This window comes from Oncorhynchus nerka, linkage group LG13 (assembly GCF_034236695.1).
Source record: "Oncorhynchus nerka isolate Pitt River linkage group LG13, Oner_Uvic_2.0, whole genome shotgun sequence".
Lineage (NCBI taxonomy): Eukaryota > Metazoa > Chordata > Actinopteri > Salmoniformes > Salmonidae > Oncorhynchus > Oncorhynchus nerka.
Genome location: NC_088408.1, coordinates 88,750,007 through 88,773,533, shown reverse-complemented (window position 1 = coordinate 88,773,533; position 23,527 = coordinate 88,750,007). Strand labels below are relative to the sequence as shown.

The window sequence follows — 23,527 nt, the reverse complement described above, 5'->3', positions numbered from 1 at the left end:
TACAAGTCAAACTAAATGCACGCTCTTCAACCGATCGCTGCCTGTACCTGCCTGCCCGTCCAGCATCACTACTCTGGACCGTTCTGACTAAGAATATGTGGACAACTACAAATATCTAGGTGTCTGGCTAGACTGTAAACTCTCCTTCCAGACTCACATCAAACATCTCCAATCCAAAGTTAAATCTAGAATTGGCTTCCTATTTCGCAACAAAGCTGCCTTCACTCATGCTGCCAAACATACCCTCGTAAAACTGACCATCCTACCGATCCTCGACTTCGGCGATGTCATTTACAAAATAGTCTCCAATACCCTAAATTGGATGCAGTCTATCACAGTGCCATCCGTTTTGTCACCAAAGCACCATATACTACCCATCACTGCGACCTGTACGCTCTCGTTGGTTGGCCCTCGCTTCATACTCGTCGTAAAACCCACAGGCTCCAGGTCATTGACAAGACCCTGCTAGGTAAAGTCCCCCCTTATCTCATCTCGCTGGTCACCATAGCAGCACCCACCTGTAGCACGCGCTCCAGCAGGTATATCTCTCTGGTCCCCCAAAACCAATTCTTCCTTTGGCCGCCTCTCCTTCCAGTTCTCTGCTGTCAATGACTGGAACGAACTACAAAAATCTCTGAAACTGGAAACACTTATCTCCCTCACTAGCTTTAAGCACCAGCTGTCAGAGCAGCTCACAGATTACTGCACCTGTACATAGCCCATCTATAATTTAGCCCAAACAACTACCTCTTCTCCTACTGTATTTATTTATTTATTTATTTTGCTCCTTTGCACCCCATTATTTTTATTTCTACTTTGCACATTCTTTCACCGCAAATTTACCATTCCAGTGTTTTACTTGCTATATTGTATTTACTTCGCCACCATGGCCTTTTTTTTGCCTTTACCTCCCTTATCTCACCTCATTTGCTCACATCATAAATAGACATATTTTTCTACTGTATTATTGACTGTATGTTTGTTTTACTCCATGTGTAACTCTGTGTTGTTGTATGTGATGAAACTGCTTTGCTTTATCTTGGCCAGGTCGCAATTGTAAATGAGAACTTGTTCTCAACTTGCCTACCTGGTTAAATAAAGGTGAAATAAATCAAATTTAGCTAGAATTTTTGCTTCACAACACTGAAGTGTAAGAGGCCTCCAATCTTTTAAATGGACTGGATCTTTATATATATACCACTTGGATCCAGTTTCAGTAATAATGAAATCAGACCTTCTTGTTGCGTGTCTGATATTCTACCACTTATATAGGAGTGGTTAAAACATACTAATAATGATTCTCTGAGTACATCAAAAATGTTTGGGTATACTTCCACTGATATGCCATCCAGCCCTGGAGTTTTCCCAGCTTAAAGGCTTTAATTGCATCAAGAAGTTCCTCCTCTGTAATTTGACCTTCACATGAGTCTTTCTGTACAGATGTTAATTTTACATTATTATTAGGAAAAGAATCCATACAATTGGCTTCGGTTAGTGGAGATGGAGGATAAATATTCTTAAAGTATTTTACTTACTCTTTCAAAATATAATTCGTGAATCATTTGTGACTCCATCATTTGTAACAAGTTTCAATACATTTGTTTTGGTAGCGTTTCTATTTTGAAGATTGAAAAATAATTTGGTGCATTTTTCCCCATATTCCATCCAGTTTGTATTATTTTTATAATATATTCCACTGGATCTTTCTTGAATAAGTTCCTCCATTTATTTTTGTTTTTCCTCTAACTAATTATGTGCCTCTATAGTACAGTTTTTATTGCTGTCTATCTGTACAGTTAGTCCATCAATTTCCTTTGTCAATATGGACTCTTTTGATCTAAATTGCTTTTGTTTTATAGATGAGTACTGAATTGCATAGCCTCTAAAGGCACATTTAAAAGATTCCCGTACAATAAGGGGATCTTCTGTACCTATGTTATGCCAAAAAAAAGTCAAGTAGGCTTTTATAAAATTTCCAATATCCTCGCCCATGTGGAAATTCTGTAAGTGTAATATATGGGGCGACAGGGTACCCTAGTGGTTAGAGTGTTGGGCTAGTAACCCAAAGGTTGCAAGTTCAAATCCCTGAGCTGACAAGGTACAAATCTGTCGTTCTGCCCCTTATCAGTTCCTAGGCAGTTAACCCACTGTTTCTAGGCAGTCATTTAAAATAAGATTTTGTTCTTAACTGACTTGCCTAGTTAAATATGCCAATTATATTTCAGTGAGATTACCAGAATCAGATGTAGAAAACCACAACAATATAATTGTGTTGTTGTGACAATATGATTGGTGCCTTCTCTGTATTTCCCCCCTGAATGACCTCATGACCCTGTGTCTATTCCATAGTCTGTTTCATGATCTGTCTGTTTTGTGGTCTATCTGTCTCATGGACCTTCTCTTCTGTAGTCTGTCTGTTCCATGGACTGCGTCTGTTTCGTGAATCTTCTGTTCCATAGTCTGTGGTTGTTTTATGGATCTTCTGTTCCGTAGTCTGTGTTTGTTTCGTGGACCTTCTGTTCCGTAGTCTGTGTCTGTTTTGTGATGTGAGTAAATTATGTAATTCTACAGTATGTTTGTTTCACAGCCTGTCTGTGTATTTGGTTTTCTGTATCTGTGTGTGACCTGAGTCTGTTTGTGACCTGTCTGTGTTCTGTGATCCCCAGTGGAGCGATTCAATCCCTTGGATGGGATGTGGTATGCGTGCACCCCCATGATGACTCCTAGAGAGAACGCGGGCTGCTGTGTGTACCTGGGACGTCTGTTCGTGGCCGGAGGAAGAGATGAACTCAACCTGGAGCTCAGCGCTGCAGAGAAGTTTGATCCAGACACTCTGAGTTGGACCCCCGTCAAACGCATGAGATGCAAGAGAAACAAAGCAAGTGATTGGTCACGTACACCCTTTCTGGCCACCCTATTGGTCAGATCACTTGCCACATCAACATCAATCAAATCTCCAGAGACTGACATAATTGGCTGATAGCACACAGCCTTTCGAAGAGCAAGTAATGCAACTCTAGTCAGATATGGTTACTTTTAATGTCGATGTCTGCATGTAGGAAGATGTCCATTGTTTTTATGATATCATCTTGCAGAGTCAACCTTTCATAACAGCTCTGTCACTGTCACTCCTCTCCTGTCCCCCTCTTTCAGATGTCTCTGGTGGTGTTCAACGGGTCGTTGTTGGCTGTGGGAGGATCTGATGGCATCACCAATCTGAAAACAATAGAAGTCTACAACCATGACTCAAATACATGGAGGTATGTGTTAGGTTCTTATTTTTCAGAGTAAATAACTCACGGACACTAGAGAAGCTTTAACCAAGTTGAATTCTTCCCAAATGTTCTGTATAGCTGTAATTCAGACAACCCAACATTTCTCCAATCACAGATATATACAGTGTATATCCCACTTAAGACTCCCCCTTCTCTCCAATCTTTACATGTTATGGTTCTACACGATAATAGTAACAGGATACTAAACCCTTATTACTCCCTTCAAGGGATCTGACTTCACAACCTGACCTCAACCCCTCCTTCACCTAATCCACAGATGTCCATCTGTCTCCCCTATATCAACACGTTGCTCTCCTCCCGTCCACACTTCACATTCCAAAGCCATCTGTCTTTCTACAGAGAACCATTAACTTCGGACATAAAACCCAGTCTCCTTCACTCCTCATATTATACGCTTCTTCTCTATCATTTATTTAATATCTCAATGTTCAAAATGTCGAATCCAACAGTCCCTCCTCTTGAACAATAGCACCCTAATGTTAAATGTATATATACTTTGAATTTACTAATAAATTATAAACAATGATAATAAAACATACATTTAAAAAAACTAACAAATGATTATAAAACATGAAGTAAACAAACTAACAAATGGAACAAACAATGAACAAACATTCATCGCAAGGTTTACAAATTCAGAGACTTATGGCCTCTGTTCTATGATCACACAGTTTTAGTTCCTTCTACCATCAAAATGCCAATCCAGCTGAATCTGTGGTCTCGTTTTTATGATCACACAGTTTTATTTCCTTCTACCATCACACAACAAAATGCCAATCCAGCTGAATCTGTGGTCTCGTTCTATGATCACACAGTTTTAGTTCCTTCTACCATCACACAACAAAATGCCAATCCAGCTGAATCTGTGGTCTCGTTCTATGATCACACAGTTTTATTTCCTTCTACCATCACACAACAAAATGCCAATCCAGCTGAATCTGTGGTCTCGTTCTATGATCACACAGTTTTAGTTCCTTCTACCATCACACAACAAAATGCCAATCCAGCTGAATCTGTGGTCTCGTTCTATGATCACACAGTTTTAGTTCCTTCTACCATCACACAACAAAATGTCAATCCAGCTGAATCTGTGGTCTCGTTCTATGATCACACAGTTTTATTTCCTTCTACCATCACACAACAAAATGCCAATCCAACTGAATCTGTGGTCTCGTTCTATGTCAGATGGAGCATCTTTTAGTTTCTCCACTTCCCCCTTCTGGTTCCTAAGAAAGTAATAGCACAAGACTTGGAAAGCAACAAATAATATAAAACATAACAGTATTAACAATGTGATAAGCTATGCATAATTATATATGCATGAAAACCAAAGTCTGAGACCATGACAATTCCCACTCTCTCTTCACCTATGCCTCCCGGATACATTCCTGCTTGGTTCCACAAAATTGAAAGCTCAAAAAAACTTCCTCATGCTTTCGCCCAGTCTTCCTCTTTAGGCCCCAGGTTCCGAGAGGTGTTCCCAAGTCATGTCATTTTCACTTTGTTCCCCATCTCCTCCATTTCACCTGATAGGAACATCATCTGATATGCAAGTGCTTATCCCTAATCCACATTACATCCTCTTGAGGTAACTCAGCACTGTACATGCTTTCACATCAATGCCTTCAAAATTTTGTTCAGAGTACAATTACCCCTCTATCCTCTATCATATGATGCATTAACCAGTAAAGCAGCTAACCAGTGATCCAACTATGATGTTTATAGTAGCACCCAGACCCAACCCATCTGTATGTCTTACGATGGAATCTAGTTTCTCTCTCTCTCTCTCCACTTCGTCTGTCATGGTGGACCTCACTTCAAGTGAGAACTATGCCCCACCTCCCCAAGGAGAGACATGACTATCTTTACTGCTGCAGGTACTGTACGGAGTAGTGTGTGTCCCAAACCAACACTGTCCCAAGACCCCCGCCTGGTGTCTCTTGATGTACACTCAATCTCTAGAATTCAGCCCGTGCCCTTGGTTATATCTCTGCTTTCACCTGAGGATATACACATTGCAACACATGGGTCATTTCCTGACAACATATTTTGTGACATTTGAATAACCGCATCGCCTGTCCCCCAGTTACCAATCCATGTGGCATGCGTCCTCATAAACTGATATCCTAACAATGCTACTAAAGTAACCACTGCTACATCCAACATGGCCCATGACTATAGTCTCACAATACCCCTCATTTGCTCAGTAGTCCAATTCCATGCTATCAATATAGCATCCTTTGCTACTTGTACTGCTCCTTCAGTTACTGTCCCTACAGCTCCATCAGTTACTGTCCCTACAGCTCATTCAGTTACTGTCCCTACAGCTCCTTCAGTTACTGTCCCTACAGCTCCTTCAGTTACTGTCCCTACAGCTCCATCAGTTACTGTCCCTACAGCTCCTTCAGTTACTGTCCCTACAGCTCCTTCAGTTACTGTCCCTACAGCTCCTTCAGTTACTGTCCCTACAGCTCCTTCAGTTACTGTCCCTACAGCTCCTTCAGTTACTGTCCCTACAGCTCCATCAGTTACTGTCCCTACAGCTCCTTCAGTTACTGTCCCTACAGCTCCTTCAGTTACTGTCCCAACAGCTCCATCAGTTACTGTCCCTACAGCTCCATCAGTTACTGTACCTACAGCTCCATCAGTTACTGTCCCTACAGCTCCATCAGTTACTGTCCCTACAGCTCCTTCAGTTACTGTCCCTACAGCTCCATCAGTTACTGTCCCTACAGCTCCTTCAGTTACTGTCCCTACAGCTCCTTCAGTTACTGTCCCTACAGCTCCTTCAGTTACTGTCCCAACAGCTCCTTCAGTTACTGCCCCAACAGCTCCTTCAGTTACTGTCCCAACAGCTCCTTCAGTTACTGTCCTTACAGCTCCTTCAGTTACTGTCCCAACAGCTCCTTCAGTTACTGTCCCAACAGCTCCTTCAGTTACTGTCCCAACAGCTCCTTCAGTTACTGTCCTTATAGCTCCTTCAGTTACTGTCCCAACAGCTCCTTCAGTTACTGTCCCAACAGCTCCTTCAGTTACTGTCCCAACAGCTCCTTCAGATACTGTCCCTACAGCTCCTTCAGTTTCTGTCCCTACAGCTCCTTCAGTTACTGTCCCAACAGCTCCTTCAATTACTGTCCCAACAGCTCCTTCAGTTACTGTCCCTACAGCTCCATCAGTTACTGTCCCTACAGCTCCTTCAGTTACTGTCCCTAGAGCTCCTTCAGTTACTGTCCCTACAGCTCCTTCAGTTACTGTCCCTACAGCTCCATCAGTTACTGTGCCTACAGCTCCTTCAGTTACTGTCCCTACAGCTCCATCAGTTACTGTCTCTACAGCTCGTTCAGTTACTGTCCCTACAGCTCCATCAGTTACTGTCCCTACAGCTCCTTCGGTTACTGTCCCTACAGCTCTATCAGTTACTGTCCCTACAGCTCCTTCAGTTACTGTCCCTACAGCTCCTTCAGTTACTGTCCCAACAGCTCCTTCAGTTACTGTCCCAACAGCTCCTTCAGTTACTGTCCCAACAGCTCCTTCAGTTACTGTCCCTACAGCTCCTTCAGTTACTGTCCCTACAGCTCCTTCAGTTACTGTCCCTACAGCTCCTTCAGTTACTGTCCCTACAGCTCCTTCAGTTACTGTCCCTACAGCTCCTTCAGTTACTGTCCCTACAGCTCCATCAGTTACTGTCCCTACAGCTCCATCAGTTACTGTCCCTACAGCTCCTTCAGTTACTGTCCCTACAGCGCCTGCCATGAGAATACCTCCTGCATGTAATCTTTCAAATGTTCGCCGGCTGTTAAATATTGGAGAAACATGAATGATTTGGGAATAATATCCAACCTAACAAAACTCTGAGTCACAGGTGTCCTGAAAGTTTACCATAGTGTCTGAAATGCCACCACTATCTCTTCTACTCTCACCATGATCTAGGTATGTGTAATGTTCAACTAAACTAAATCCCCATATTGTGTACAGTTAGCTGTCCTCCCTCTCCTATGAGCTAACTCCTGTAACAATATACAGTCTCTGGGAATGATACTCCTCTATCATTACATCTATCCCATAACACACTATACTCCTAATGCATTTTCTACAGTTATAAACATATTAACACATTCTCAAATCAGTTAGTTAATATACATCATTCCCTCCTCTGGAACAATGAACACCCTCATGTTCCACCAAACCTTAAGAGATATTGACTTGAAAAGAAAATAGAAACAACGTGTATGTTTAATTAACTTCTTGGTGACAGGGGGCAGTATTTTCACATCCGGATGAAATGCATGCCCAAATTCAACTGCCTGCTACTCATCCCCAGAAGATAAGATAGTATTAGTAGATCTGGATAGAAAACTGTTCTTAAACTGCTCTAAAACTGTTTGAATCATGTCTGTGAGTATAACAGAACTTATTTAGCAGGCGAAACCCTGGATTCACAACAATGTTGGCTGGATTCACAGCAAGTGTAGCTTTAATTTGCTATCTTGCATGTGTGATTTAATGAAAGTTTGATTTTTGTAGTAATTTATTTGGCTTTTGGCCAGGGAAAATATCCCAGAGAGGATAATAACTTAGCACCACTCATTGATGTGATAAAACAAAAGAGGTTACAGGTTAAAACAAAAGAGAACAAAAAAAAACATTAATGTTTGTCCCAAGCTATCATCCAGTGATTCCCCTACCAAACCACCTCCCTTCAGGATGACACTTAGAGGTAAGTTCCTGGAGACTCTCTCGGCCAAATAAATATTGTCTCAGACTCAGATATCAGTGGCAAAAGTCACTGTCACTCATTGCATGCCTTTGTCGCTCTTTCTTCAGCCAGTTAGGGAGGGTTTTGAGGTTTATACACACTGTCTGTGGTCAAATTATTCCTACCAAATTATTCAGACACACATGTTCTTTATGACGAATTATTACATTAACCTTTTCTTACTAACATCTCTAAGACAAATGTCAAAAAGCATAACATACTGTTACTGGTAAAACCATTTTGTTATTCTACTGGCGACCTCTCGGAAGAGTTACCAGATAATGAAGTTAGCACCCTAACCCCTCGCAGAATTCCCACCCCAGGATCCTAATCTGGGGAAATTTGTATCAAAACAAAAACACAACATGAAATCAGCAAGACATATATCACAATCCTTTTGAAGTAACTGTCATCCCTTATTAACATATATGTTCCTTTCTATAAGCAGACTGAACACAGTACCACTGTATAAGTACCACAAAGACCAGGACCTCAGGGAACTGGTGATTTTCCCTTTCCAAACACGTGATTCAAAAACCTGTTAAATCAAAATAAACTAATTTAAAAAATGAATCAACTTAGAATTAGAACTCTTATAACTCCCTACGGAAATAATATGAATCTCCTAATGTAATGGCACAATTTGGATAGAGAATGGTGTTTCTCATGAATTTTATAATTAAATCCCCCTGTTCCATTAATTTATAATGAGGTTGATCATTCCTCATTAGGAATGTTTTGTATACAGGGCTTTCGACAGCATTAAAATGTTTCCTCTCCCTTTCATTCACTGTCCTTTGGAAACCATTTAAATAGCTCTTCATTTCCATTCTCTTGCAAACCCAATTTAACTGAATTGAAAAGACCCCATCTAATAACTCACACAACACGGCAACAGTATCTCTCCACCGAGTCTAACGATTCACTGGTCTCCTTTTCCCATGATTCTCCATAACCACCACACCACATAAAATCATTTAAAGTTCATTTTAGGTTAGGTAACCCCTATACCAATTCCTCGTGATCCCAGTTCATTTTAGGTTAGGTAACTCCTATGCTAATTCTTTGTGACCCCTTCACCCTTTCGTCTATTCTAGAATTCCATTCCAGAATAAGACAACATCAAATGTTAATTTATTTAAAAATAAAACCACATAAAATCTCTCATGATTTAAAAAAACAAAAGAAAACAAAGCCTTCTGAGTTTGCAGGGAGGGTTTGGCCATATAATTTAAATGTGTTACCTTTTAGAATCCATTCCCCTGGCATTTCTCCTAGAATCTTCAACCCAAAATACGTTTTCCTGTGGCAAATTTAGTCAATTTCTCATTGGAAGGAATCCTCAATATTTACATGTGGTTCTCTAACACTTTCTCTCACCAAGGCAGCAGCCTTAGCCATTTCGTCTGCTTTACGATTACCTATGGAGATTTTATCTATACAACTAGTATGAGCTTCACATTTCACCACTGTTAATTTACTGGGTAACTGACATGCTTCTAATAATGCCTCTATTTCCAGACCATTTTTTTATTGGGGTTCCTGTCGCTGTTAACATGCCCCGTTGTGACCACAATTTACCAAAATCATGAACTACTCCAAATGTTTTTGTAGTTGTGCACTGGAACTGGCGTGAAAGAATGTGGTGCTAGTCTACTCTCACAGTCTCGTTTTAGGCTCATCGTCAGCTGAGTTCTTATGAAAGAGATGACTCTCATGTATTTTTTAGGTATTTAGTCCAATAAAATGTATTTGGGTATTCTGTGGGTATTAATTTCAGAAAATAATATGTTCTTCTCCGTGATCTGTTTGCAGACACTTTGGGAGCATGAAGACCAAGCATCCAGGAGGCCACATTGCCATGTTGAAGACCAAACACAGTTACAGCCTGTAACTGGAGATTATAATGTTGATGGAGAACAGCATATGGATTTATGATATAGATTTGTATACTGTGTATGTCCATGTTGAAATAGCACTGTAATTCCCCGTATAGTATGTAAACATGTATGGCTATTTATTTAACTTTTATTTAACCCGGAAGTCTTTCCTAAGAAATGAAACTATGGACCAGGAGTGTCAAGCACCCATTATTTTAGAGGGGGCGTTGTCCAGGTTGGAAAATGTATCATTTTTTAAACACCTAAAATAGCTTATACCTGCAATCTAGAGCCATAATCATTATGCCCAATTCTATGTAAAAAAAGAAATAATAAAAGAAATAAAGTATATTTTTATGCATAGGTTATCTAAGCATACCTCTTTACCTGTTCAATTGTCATTATTATTAATGATGCACTGATTCTTAAAGAAATGTTATGCCTTACATGCTGACCACACCACTCACGTCGCAAAAATAAATGTACACATACAGTGCATGCTATTCAATCATTGCACCAACACTGCTCGTGCACGCCAACAAGCGTCTGTATTGGAAAGCGCTAAAATAGAAGTCAGTTCTATTTGAGTCGCTGAATGCGGTGCAAGTCCTGCCTCTCCCATCTTCTCATTGGTTTATAGAAGCATATACACATGTGCCATCTCCTCATTGGTTATACCCACGTGGGTGATTGAAAGATCAACTGAGGTCTGTCGGTCATTTGTGGTAATTGTAGAGGACTGCTAATTCTTATGTAGGTGACATTACACTACTATAGCTGAGACAACGTATTTTCATAGTAAAACAGGTTGGGCCCCATACAGGATATCTCTCACACACACACTCACTTAAATCATCCACAACACTGTCACAACAGGATACTCCTAGCCACAGGTGCTAGCCGGCAGTTCGGCCACAACTCCCCTGAAGATAGGGACGCACACACATTACACACGGACTCTTGAGGACAGGACAGGGACGCATACGCTCTTACACACTGACCCCAGAAGACAGGGACGACGCACATACAGTACACACATAGCTGCCGAGGACACCCAGATAAGACACCCACAGATTGGCAGAAAGCATAGACTTAGAGACAAACTAGCACACACACATAATCTCCCTCCCAGCCGAACATTGTGTGACTGAAGATAGCGCACACACCAGATCTCCTTTTCAGCTGAACATGGTGTGACGACCAAGAACAGGCATGGCAGAACTCTACGATGACGGACAGACAACTGAGCCAATGCCGGATGACTACACCCCAGCCTGATCCAATCCGAAGATCCGATCTCCTAGAAATCAACCTACTTTCTGTTCTGTATATGAAGCTTGTACTCACTGTTAGCAGGTGCTTTTTTGCTAGTCTCTGATGAGCTAACAGAGGGGCCCGTATATACGCTGTACCAGATATCTTCACTCTGAATAAACCTGTCGCTTGTCGTACAATCTACCACCTTGTCTGCATCGATCCTTGACCGACTCACCCTTTATCATATCCCATTATCAACAGAATCTTGGTAGCCAGAGGATGGTTTAATAACGATCCATCAAAGTGAGTTGATTTGGGTGTGAGAGGGCGAGAGGGTGAAAGGACGATTCACGGAGGACAGAGGTGAAGGAATTCGGGGGAGGACAACAATTCTGCTCAACTCGGGAAACTGATCTCACGGTGCACCACAAACAAGGTAAGCAAAACCTGTTAAATCAAACTTTGCATATTGTCGTATAGTCTGCCTATATTTTGATCAGTATTACCGAGTGAGTAAGAATTCTTGTGTAAATTTATAATTTGCTGACAAGTTGAAAGTACAGTGAAGTGAATATATGTGGTGACAAACCGGTGACGGCCGGGTGATTTAAATCATTGATGAGATATCAGTAGGGGATCAGCACAGTCTGATAGCTTTCAATTGATGAGAGATCACTTTAAGGCCTAGGATAGTTCCGATAGGGGTCAGGAATAGAGATCAGTAGGGGATAGTTAACTACTATTCATTAAACCTGGCGCCGAGGGGGACAAATTGTAATTTTGTCCCGTGGCCCGGTCTAGGCCAGTCTGATAAGAGATTCTCTGATAGGGATCGGACATGTGTAATAATTCTGATAGGGGTTAGCTCGATAGGGATCAGGAATAGAGATCAGTAGGGGATAGTTAACTACTATTCATTAAACCTGGCGCCGAGGGGGACAAATTGTAATTTTGTCCCGTGGCCCGGTCTAGGCTAGTCTGATAAGAGGTTCACTGATAAGGATCAGCTTTCAGGGGTCAGAGATATAACGTGTTGTTTTGTCTTGTTTTGTCTATTTGTAACTGTTTATATTAAAATGCAATGTGCTTGTAATTGTTTCCATTAAGATTGTTGGTGGTTAGATAGAGAGAGAGAGAGAGAATTCAATAAGGGTTATTTGATAAATCCGAAACTTCTATGTTGTATGCACCTATGACTTCTGTGTTAAATGTATAATCAGGAACAAAATGACTGATGTATAATTGAAATAAGATCTGAGCACAATATTCAATATCGAGACTAAATAGTCGAATTGATCTCTATACAAACCCATGCGTTTTTTCTCAAACTGAATATACGAGGGAGCAGCTCTGAGATAAGGCAGAGTACGTGGCTCCAGGAATTCATCACGGGTATTTACCAGTGACGGGCTAAGTATACTCAGATAGTCTGAATATATATTTCAATTGGTCAAAATATACATATATATTTACTAAAATATACAATACATGACAAATGGTGACCCCGACGTGGTCTGGTAAAAGGACATCGCTGGACATTGGTGTGCCAGCCGATTGGCCAGTACTGTCGTCGGACGGTGTGTCTCACAAATCCGGTCAACTAAAAAGGGTAAGCAGACACCTGTTGTGAAAAACTAAAGTTCTGCACATTGGAGTTATCCAAATTTAGTTTTGTGAGATACCTGTTTGATGTAAGTTACTAAATTTAAACTACAATGATGTGTGAGATTGGAAAATAGTTGAGAAAGTAATATCTCCATTGGCAACTGCAATTTTATTATTGATCAACCATACTTAATGGTGCATTGTGTATGGGATGTACTAGTATGCCTGGCTGGTAGGTGGTAACAGAGAACACTTACTACATGTATGAATGATGGGTAACGGGTGACCACCAAAGCTTGAATGGATAGTCTGGGACTACATGTATGAGTGGTGGGTAACGAGTGATCACCAAAGTGCGAATAGAAAGCCATATGATGCGAACGTGATGTATTAGGCAGGGCCAAGTGTGAATGACGGATATTTAAATTGATTACTCTGACTTGAGACCGATTTAGCCTTCGGGAAAGGGTCTCTCTAAGGTCCTAACAAAGCATAGGTGTGTGTGAAGTACATGGGGTAGTGAAGAAAAGGTGATAATCCGGGGGACACTAGACTTCGTAATACCCTAGGGGACCCACAGTGCATAATTGAGTTCTTACTTTAGACATAATTGGGGGCCGATTTAGCCATAGGGAAAGGGTACCACTTGGGTTTTAGTAAAGGCGTGGGTTGTTGGCAGTATTGTAGTATACATAAAATGTCGTTGGAAATAGAAAAGGTGTTGAGAACGCTGAAGTCCATTCTAGAATTCAATAAAGGCAGAGAGGGCAAGGAGTGGAGGAGACGGGGTGAGAAGCTGTACAGAGAATGGACAGAAGGCGGGGCTATTGCATCTCCTACTGGTCTGCTTGCTGGGGAGAATGGACAGAAGGTGGGGCCATTGCATCTCCTACTGGTCTGCTTGCTGGGGAGAATGAGGATTTGTGTGTGTATGGTGTAAATTGAAGCTTACTGGCGTAAATGAAGATTGTCAGACTCAAATCGCGTGCATGAAATACGCTTGATATTCAGTCGGGGACTAATATCGGTATGAATGAGGTCGGGGACCAAGCGAGTGTGGTACATTAGGTATTTCAGTTGGAGCTGGTAACGGTGAGAATGTTGAAAAAGTCGCAGGCTTGCTGATGAGAGTTATATCATAGAATATTGGGGGGTGTGCATGACTGTTGGAAAAGGTGTTCAACTCTATTAACGTAAAATTCTGTGTGTAGAGTTATATTATGAGGTTTGAACTATACTAATATTGTGGAATTACATAATCAACATCTGAACATACTTACGTTAAACATTAATTGAGCCACTGAGTAATAGATAAGATATACACTAGGTACGGGGCGACGGGTGTGGTCGATGTAAGACGGGAGTGGTGTTCTAACCAAGTGCTGAGAAATAAGGTAGATTTATTTTGTTCTTTTAATTAATTTACACAAGTACTTCCCGGTTATTGATTTTGATTTGATTGTTCAGATAACACCACTGAAATTAAACAGGAGGTTAAGGTATACTAACATTAGAATCTGTTCTCATTATGGGGAACAATGGAAGGCCCGCAGAGGGGATTGCAGGCTGAGGTTTTTATGTTAAAGGGACAGTGCATGTTTATCACAGTTGTTTGTGTGTCTAATGGCTGGGTATCTAAGAAGTATTTTTGGGGAGACAATTTGGAGAAACACGAATAAAACATGAAACATCGAGACAAATTATTTGAGTTTGAGGGGATTATCATAATTATTAGGTTTTGTTTTTGTAGTAAACATTTGGGTTTAGGGGATTTCCACGTTCCCAGAGACATGGTATTTTACAGATAGGGGGAAAGGCAGACGGAGGGGCCCTCCCCCGCACTGCAGAGACCTTGAAGGTTGGAGAGCAGAGGAGAGGTTTTGGAAAGGGGGGGGGGGGGCAGGACAGGCAAAAGATAGAAGTTGCTGAGTGGAGACAGGGGAGAGAGTTGGACATGTGGAAAATGATGGGGGCGCTCCTTCATGTTGATGTCAGACATAAGGATAATATACTAATCTTACCTAAGTCATGATTTAGAGTAGGTAAGGTTGTTACCTGGGCAGAGCCAGGTATCAAAAGGGGGATGGGTAAATGTGGTCTAGGATAGGATGGGGCCGATTGGATAAGAAACTAATAATTAAAATTTTTAAAAAAATGTAAGCTAACAATTGGGCATAGAAGTTAAAGATATAATCAGATAAAACATATGAGAAATTGTTCGTTAACCAAGCCTGTATGTCCAGGATTTTATGCATTACAGGTGAACTACAGGTGAAGTCACTCAATCCAGTCCCAGAGGCTTGGGGACCATAGAAGACCCCTGGTGACAGCTAGCTGAAAGAGCTACCCAGATTCATATCGCACGGCGGGAGGATAAGACACTTTTTCACTGTCGGACATTAAACAGTGTTCGAGAGAAGAACTGGAATTAACAGAATTCCGGGGGCCAACTCTCGAATGAAGTAAACCTCCCTGTCCTATCACCCCTGTTTTTGTTCATAGAAGTGAGGATGTGTCTGGCTCTGGCTAAGTGATGTGTATTTTGTTCCAAAATAAGCATAAGAGATCCCCAGATCTGGGTAGACAGGAAGTTAGAGTAGAGATTACATGATAACCGATTTCGGACAGTTCTAGGATTGGAGAAGAGGGTATCCTTATAGCATAGGGGATCCCACAAAGGTGGATAGGTTTTCCATGATATGGGGAAACCTGGGAGCAATGTTGAACTTTGTAAAGGTGATGAAATCCTACTAACCATCAAAACTATTAAGCTCTCTGATGCAGGCACTCACACCCTTGGACTACAAAGGACGAGGACAGACATGATGGGTGTGTTTTCTATTAAGGTGCTGCCAAAACCAGAGATCACAGACGGACCACACTCCTCTGCCACCACTGTGTTAAAAATACCATTCAGGTAATTAATGTTAGAGACTATTCGGCTATGGATCAATTAAGCACTGAGACTGGTTTTGATGGTAGGGACAATTTGTGGCTGTCTTATATGAGGTACACAGCTAAAACCCTGAGAAGAAAGTACTGCATTATTTGTAGTCATGCTAGACCTGTTCTGGCTACACACCCATTTGCTGTAGGAGAAGGAGAGGGGTGGTTGTGTATTCTGAGAAGTTTTTACCAGGTTAAGCCCAATTCAACCCTCTGTTCCTCTTTGAGCCTTGTGTTTCCTGCAGTACCTCCTCATCGGGCCATTTGGGGTGTTGAGGCATGGGGGGGAAACTGCAGTTGCATCACGGGTACAGGTAATGGCATTGATTATGAGAGATTGCCTGAAGCTGATTGCAGTAGTAACATAACCATTAATTCCACTTGGCCAGTTACAGGCCTAAACCAAACTAAGTGGTCTGGCGGATGTGTGGAGCCAAAAGAGTGCTGAGACCCATTCTTAGAGGAGAATGGCAAGGTACGTGTGGTCTGACCAGTTTGATAATTCCACTGACCATTGTTGATGTTACTGCTGAACAGCTGTTGGGTTCTGTATCCAAGGGACCTGAAAACATTCCATCCCATGGGAGACATAGACGTAGCGCTCCATGGACAGAGGATGTAGTTGATATAAACACTAACCTGTTGGGTGTGCCAGTGGGGGTTCCTCATGAGTTTCAGGCCTTGGGTAGGAATGATGGACTCTGGCACTTACTACCTACTATGGGTCCAGCCATGGTGGATGCTAGACAGACTGCATGGATTAATTATATCTACTATAATCAACTCCTGTGATGCACTCACTGGTATGTCTGAACAGCTTGAGGCCACATTTGGGGTTTCCAGACAGAATAGACTTGCCTTGGATATGCTTCTTGCCAGTCAGGGGGACGTCTGCAAGATGTTCGGTAAACAATGTTGCACGTATATTCCTAATAATACCAGTCCAGATGGTAGTATATCTAAGGCGGGCTTGATGCACTATCTGCTAAGATGAGGTCCACGGGGGGGGGTGGAGGAGTCTGTTCTCTTGGCCTGGTTTGGTAAGTACACTGGCATGGTGGTTACTGGATTTCTGACCCTAATTCTTGTATTATTTGTTATTGATGTGATGTGCTGCTTGCATCATACCGTGTTTTAAGAAGTCTGTTACAGATGTGAGGGCTTCAGGCATGATGCCTTTGCTTGATGCTCCAGTTGGAGATGCCGATACGGAAGCATGCTTTCAGGGGAGGATGGGACTGACTGAGGATGACACATGGTATGCTGTGGGTGAGGTAGTAGAATACATTTTACACCACCACAGTTCCTTGTTATACATTTTTATGATAGGTTTTCTTTCCAGTATGTTTGTTCTCCCTGTTGTGAAGGTTTAGAGTCCCTGGGTGGCAAGGAGCCCACCTGGTACAGGATAGGAGTAGCTGAGAGGACCAGATGGTTTATAATAATGCTTTGCTCTGTTTTACTCTGTTTTCCATGACCAAAGTTCTTTGTAACTGTTATTTTACATTATAGCCATTACCATATATATGATTGAATATTATCTGCTGTTGCCTTGTGTGGATGTATGTATGTGTTATGCTACCTAGCTGATTTGAAACATTGTTAAAAGTATCAGGGCCATGGGACTTCTCATGATGGAAAATACAGAGTAGCATGAAGACGAACTGTTCAAATCAGTTGGGAGGGGGGCACATTCAGAGCGTGGGGTTGCGAGAACAAGCGGTCTTTTGTTAGATAACAGGAGCCAGGTGCGAGATAACGGTATGGAGCATGAGACCCATCTTTTAGTTTTTGCAGCCATTTTAGTGTTGTGCGGCTGCGGTTGCATTCCATGTATCCGGTCCCTTACTGCTAGAGTTATCTCCAGAGCTATTGACCCTTCTTCCCCTTCCCAGATGTATCCTCTGCTTGCTAATGACCTGCCAGAGTTTGAGGATGAGGTGGAGAATACCCTTTAGAGCGTGTCACATCTCTTTGGAGATGTGAAGAGAGGGTATCACAACTTTTTCCGGCTGGAAAAAGTTGGCTTATGTAGAATATCATTTTTACCCTCATTTTGAGCTGTTGTTCTCCGCTCTGTTACATGAGGGTTGTAAGTTCCTAGGTGGCTGGTAGCCAACTTAGTACATAGTGGGATTGAGTGGTGAACATGGTGGTAATACATATACATCCATTTCTTTTTAATGTTGTGCCTTTTTCATAGCCCCTTTGGGAAAAGTTTTCTTTTGTATCAGAATCTAGTTAGGTTGTGTCACGTCTCTGGGGAGACGTGAAGAGAGGGATTTGTAGAGGACTGCTAATTCTTATGTAGGTGACATTACACTACTATAGCTGAGACAACGTATTTTCATAGTAAAACAGGTTGGGCCCCATACAGGATATCTCTCACACACACACTCACTTAAATCATCCACAACACTGTCACAACAGGATACTCCTAGCCACAGGTGCTAGCCGGCAGTTCGGCCACAACTCCCCTGAAGATAGGGACGCACACACATTACACACGGACTCTTGAGGACAGGACAGGGACGCATACGCTCTTACACACTGACCCCAGAAGACAGGGACGAGGCACATACAGTACACACATAGCTGCCGAGGACACCCAGATAAGACACCCACAGATTGGCAGAAAGCATAGACTTAGAGACAAACTAGCACACACACATAATCTCCCTCCCAGCCGAACATTGTGTGACTGAAGATAGCGCACACACCAGATCTCCTTTTCAGCTGAACATGGTGTGACGACCAAGAACAGGCATGGCAGAACTCTACGATGACGGACAGACAACTGAGCCAATGCCGGATGACTACACCCCAGCCTGATCCAATCCGAAGATCCGATCTCCTAGAAATCAACCTACTTTCTGTTCTGTATATGAAGCTTGTACTCACTGTTAGCAGGTGCTTTTTTGCTAGTCTCTGATGAGCTAACAGAGGGGCCCGTATATACGCTGTACCAGATATCTTCACTCTGAATAAACCTGTCGCTTGTCGTACAATCTACCACCTTGTCTGCATCGATCCTTGACCGACTCACCCTTTATCATATCCCATTATCAACAGAATACACCTTATTATGAACGTTAGATGCCAATCACCATATAAAGTCCAAAGAAGAAAAGCCTGGAAGGAGGAGAGATGACTAGAAACGGTTCGGTTGACTGCTTTATGTGTGGATTAATTGTCGGAGTAGAGGACCTTGTGCTTTTCAGATAAAATAATAACTCAATGTGTATATCCAAGGAGAAATTAGCTAGCAACAGCAAGCTAGCTAAATAGGACAAATTAGCTAGCAACTGCAAGCTAGCTAGCTAAATTGCCATATATGTTTATATGCCCCATCCCGCATGCGGTATCGTTACTACAGCCTCAAGCTCATTACCATAACGCAACGTTAGCGATTTCTAAAAATCGCAAATGAAATGAAATAAATATGCCTGCTCTCAAGCTTATCCTTTTCTTAACAATCCTGTCGTCTCAGATTTTCAAAATATGCTTTAGAACCAGAGAAAATCAATCATTTGTGTAAGAGTGGTGATAGCTAGCTTAGCATTTAGCGTTAGCATTTAGCACGCAACATATTCACAAAAACCAGCCAAGGAATCAAATAAAATAATTTACCTTTGAAGAACTTCAGATGTTTCAATGAGGAGACTCTCAGTTACATAGCAGATGTCCAGTTTTTCCTGAAAGATTCTTGTGTAGGACACATCGTTCCCTTTTGTTACTATGCATTTGGCTACCGAAACTAACCGAAAATTCAGTCACCTACACGTCAAACTTTTTTCCGAATTAACTCCATAATATCGACTGAAACATGGAAAACGTTGTTTGAATCAATCCTGAAGGTGGTTTGTCATATATCTCTCCATTGAAAGCACCGTCCTTGAAGCCTGCTTTGTTGTCTGATTCGAATGGAAAAATACTGGGAGCTGACTTTTGCGCACCAAATGCCACGCAGACACCAAGCGGGACACTTGGCAATTGTAGTCTCTTATGGTCAATCTTCCAATGATATGCCTACAAATACGTCACAATGCTGCAGAGACCTTGGGGAAACAAGATAAAGTGTCCGTTGATTCCTGTCGCATTCACAGCCATATAAGGCGATCATGGAAAACGTAGCCTCAAAAATCCTGTTCATTTCCTGGTCGGTCATACATCTTGGTTTTGCCCGAAGCATTTGTTCTAAGGGACTCACAGTGAAAATCTTTGCAGTTCTGGAAACGTAAGAGTCTCTTCTTTCCAAAACGATCAATTCCAAGCATATTCGAGCATCTTTTCGTGACACAATATTGCGCTTAAAACGGGCACGTCTTTTTATCCAAAAATGAAATACTGCCCCTAGAGTACTAACAGGTTAATGCTTTTTGACATGTCCCCTAATTCATATAATTGGTTCAGAGTTTGTTTTGATATTTCAACCTGCGTGTGATTGCGTTTGATGTGGGGGGACTAAATCAATTTGCACATGATGGCGTCTTTCCAGTTCTCAGGCATTCCTTTGGCAGCAAGAGCCTCTCAGTGGATGCTGCAGTGTACCCAAGTGGCGTTTGGAGCAACTGCTTGAACGTGCGTTACCACTCCACTATGTCTCCCTGTCATGGTTTTTGCACCAGTACAGATACCAACACATCTTGACCACCAAAGTCCATTTGATGTCACAAAGCTGCCAATATCCTGTCCTGTTGTCCTGGTTTCCAGTGGTTTGCAGAAGAGGATATCTTCCTTGATTGACCCCACATAAACTTAACGGACATATACCAGGAGCTATGCCAGGGGGTACAAAGACAATTGGGTAAAACATGCCAATGGTTGTTTTGAAAGACTAACACAGTTGGAAAGCCTAAAACCAAGAGTAAAAGAATAATCAGAACATGTCCCATCATGCTTTACCCAATACTCACCATTGGGGAAGGCATTTATGGGCATTATCAGGAATCACTGGTACACTATTGATACAATTGAAACCCATTTTTATATATCCCCCACGTATGTTTTTTATAAGACCTCCGAACTTGAGAGATATTGTGGTTAATTCTGATTACCTACCAGAGGAAAGGGGAAACTTTTTGGACAAGTTTGAAGGAGGGTATTTACAAATGTGGCCAATGTGCTCAATGCAGCTTGACATACAACTGATATACACACAGGACAAAGATTTAAGATCAAGGGCCTAATTACTTGCATGTCCACCAATGTCATTTACATGTTGAAATGTCCTTGTTGTCACGTTCTGACCTTAGTTCCTTTGTTTTGTCTTTGTTTTAGTATAGTCAGGGCGTGAGTTGGGTGGGCAGTCTATGTGTGTTTTTCTATGTTGGGGTTTTGAGTTCGGCCTAGTATGGTTCTCAATCAGAGGCAGCTGTCAATCGTTGTCCCTGATTGAGAATCATACTTAGGTAGCCTGGGTTTCACTTTTGAATTGTGGGTGTTTGTTTCCGTGTGAGTGTTTGGGCCAGACGGTACTGTTTCGGGTTTTGTAAATTCACATCATCATTTATTGTTTTGAGTCAGTTTTCAGTGCTTTCTTTAATTAAAATCATCATGAACACTTACCATGCTGCGCTTTGGTCCGATCCTTACTCCTCCACAGACGAAGAGGAGGAAATCCGTTACAGAAACACCCACCACATGGGAGCGAGATCTGGACTATGTCACTACTTGGGAGGAGATAGACGGGTGGTCGGTCGACCCAGGGAGAGTGCTGGAGCCCGCCTGGGATTCTCTGGAGCAGTGTGGCTAAGTCATGTAGGAGACCTGGGTCAACTCCCCGTGCTTACCGGAAAGCGAGAGGGACCGGGCAGGCACCGTGTTATGCGGTGGAGCGCACGGTGTCCCCGGTGCGTGTGCATAGCCCGGTGCGGTACATTCCAACTCCTCGTATCAGCCGGGCTAGAGTGGGCATCGAGCCAGGTGCCATGAAGCCGGCTCTACGCATCTGGTCTGCAGTGCGTCTCATCTTGCCGGCGTACATGGCATCAGCCTTACGCATGGTGTCCCCGGTTCGCCAGCACAGCCCAGTGCGGGCTATTCCACCTCGCCGCACTGGCCTGGCTACGGGGAGCATTCAACCAGGTAAGGTTGGGCAGGCTCGGTGCTCATGAGCTCCAGTGCGCCTGCACGGTCCGGTCTATCCGGTGCCAACTCCTCGCACCAGCCCTCCGGTGGCAGCCCCCCACACCAGGCTGTCTCTCCGTCTTCTTCCTACAGGTGCTCCCGCCTGTCCAGTGCTGTCAGAGTCTCCCGTCTGTCCTGAGCCACCAGAGTCTCACGTCTGTCCTGAGCCGCCAGAGTCTCCCGTCTGTCCTGAGCCGCCAGAGTTTCCTGTCTGTCCTGAGCCGCCAGAGTCTCCCGTCTGTCCTGAGCCGCCAGAGTCTCCCGTCTGTCCTGAGCCGCCAGAGCCGCCAGTCTGCCCTGAGCCGCCAGAGCCGCCAGTCTGCCCTGAGCCGCCAGAGCCGCCAGTCTGTTCTGAGCCGCCAGAGCCGCCAGCCAGCCAGGAGCCGCCAGAGCCGCCAGCCAGGAGTCGCCAGAGCCGTCAGTCAGCCGGAGTCTCCCGCCTGTCCGGCGCTGCCGGAGTCTCCCGTCCATTCGGGACCCATTTCTAGGGTCCCCAGTCCGAGGTCGGCGGCATGGGTCGGCGTGTTTAAGAGACCACGGAGGCAGACAATGAGGCAGAGAAAAACTGTGGTGAAGTGGGGTCCACGTCCCGCGCCAGAGCCGCCACCGCGGACAGACGCCCACCCAGACCCTCCCCTATAGGTTCAGGTTTTGCGGCCGGAGTCCGCAACTTTGGGGGTGGTACTGTCACGTTCTGACCTTAGTTCCTTTCTTTTGTCTTTGTTTTAGTATGGTCAGGGCATGAGTTGGGTGGGCAGTCTATGTGTGTTTTTCTATGTTGGGGTTTTGAGTTCGGCCTAGTATGGTTCTCAATCAGATGTAGCTGTCAATCGTTGTCCCTGATTGAGAAACACACTTAGGTAGCTTGGGTTTCACTTTTGAGTTGTGGGTGTTTGTTTCCGTGTGAGTGTTTGGGCCACACGGTACTGTTTCGGGTTTTGTAAATTCACGTCATCGTTTATTGTTTTGATTCAGTGTTCAGTGCTTTCTCTAATTAAAATCATCATGAACACTTACCACGCTGCACTTTGGTCCGATCCTTACTCCTCCTCAGACGAAGAGGAGGAAATCCGTTACACTTGTGGTCTGTCTTGCATACGGAAAACCCGTAGAAGACTGAAGACACTGATCAGTGAGCACCTCGGCAATACACGGACAGGTGAGACAAAAAATCTGGTTGCTGCACATTTTGTACAAGCTGGACATCCTATTAGTTCTCTGAGATACATTGGAATAGAAATGGTCAAGATGTCATACAGGGGATGGCACATTGAGAGGAAACTTCTTCAAGGGGAATCTTTCTGGATCCATAGGCTGAACATGTCCCCTATTGGCCTTAACGAGGAGTTTGACTTGAAACGATTCTTATGGTTTCAATAATTCTAAGTTGTGTTTGTTTTTATCCTAATTTAATATTGTATGTGTATTTATATTTATATGAATATTGATCACATTCTCTGTGTATGATCATATATTTTGATACATTGAATGTTAATATTGTGAAACTATGTTATACATTTTTACCTCCTGTTTCAGGAAGTGATGTCACTGAGTACTGCCCCTATATAAAGGACCTTCCACCCCCACCTGGGATATGGATCAATGAGGAAGACCTAAGGGTCAAAATGTTGTAAATAAATATCACCTGGGAGCATGAG

General features: G+C 42.9%; 1 protein-coding gene across 1 annotated transcript in view; it reads left to right on the top strand.

Moving 5' to 3' along the window:
- LOC115140610 (kelch-like protein 20) overlaps positions 1-10,318 on the top strand; it is a 32,202-nt gene extending 21,884 nt beyond the window's left edge. Inside the window, exons 5-7 of the mRNA XM_029678960.2 lie at positions 2,667-2,878; positions 3,154-3,260; positions 9,868-10,318. Coding sequence (XP_029534820.2) covers positions 2,667-2,878; positions 3,154-3,260; positions 9,868-9,946 — 398 coding nt within the window. The 3' untranslated portion in view covers positions 9,947-10,318. The remainder of the gene's footprint in view (positions 1-2,666; positions 2,879-3,153; positions 3,261-9,867) is intronic.
- Positions 10,319-23,527: the final 13,209 nt, after the last annotated feature.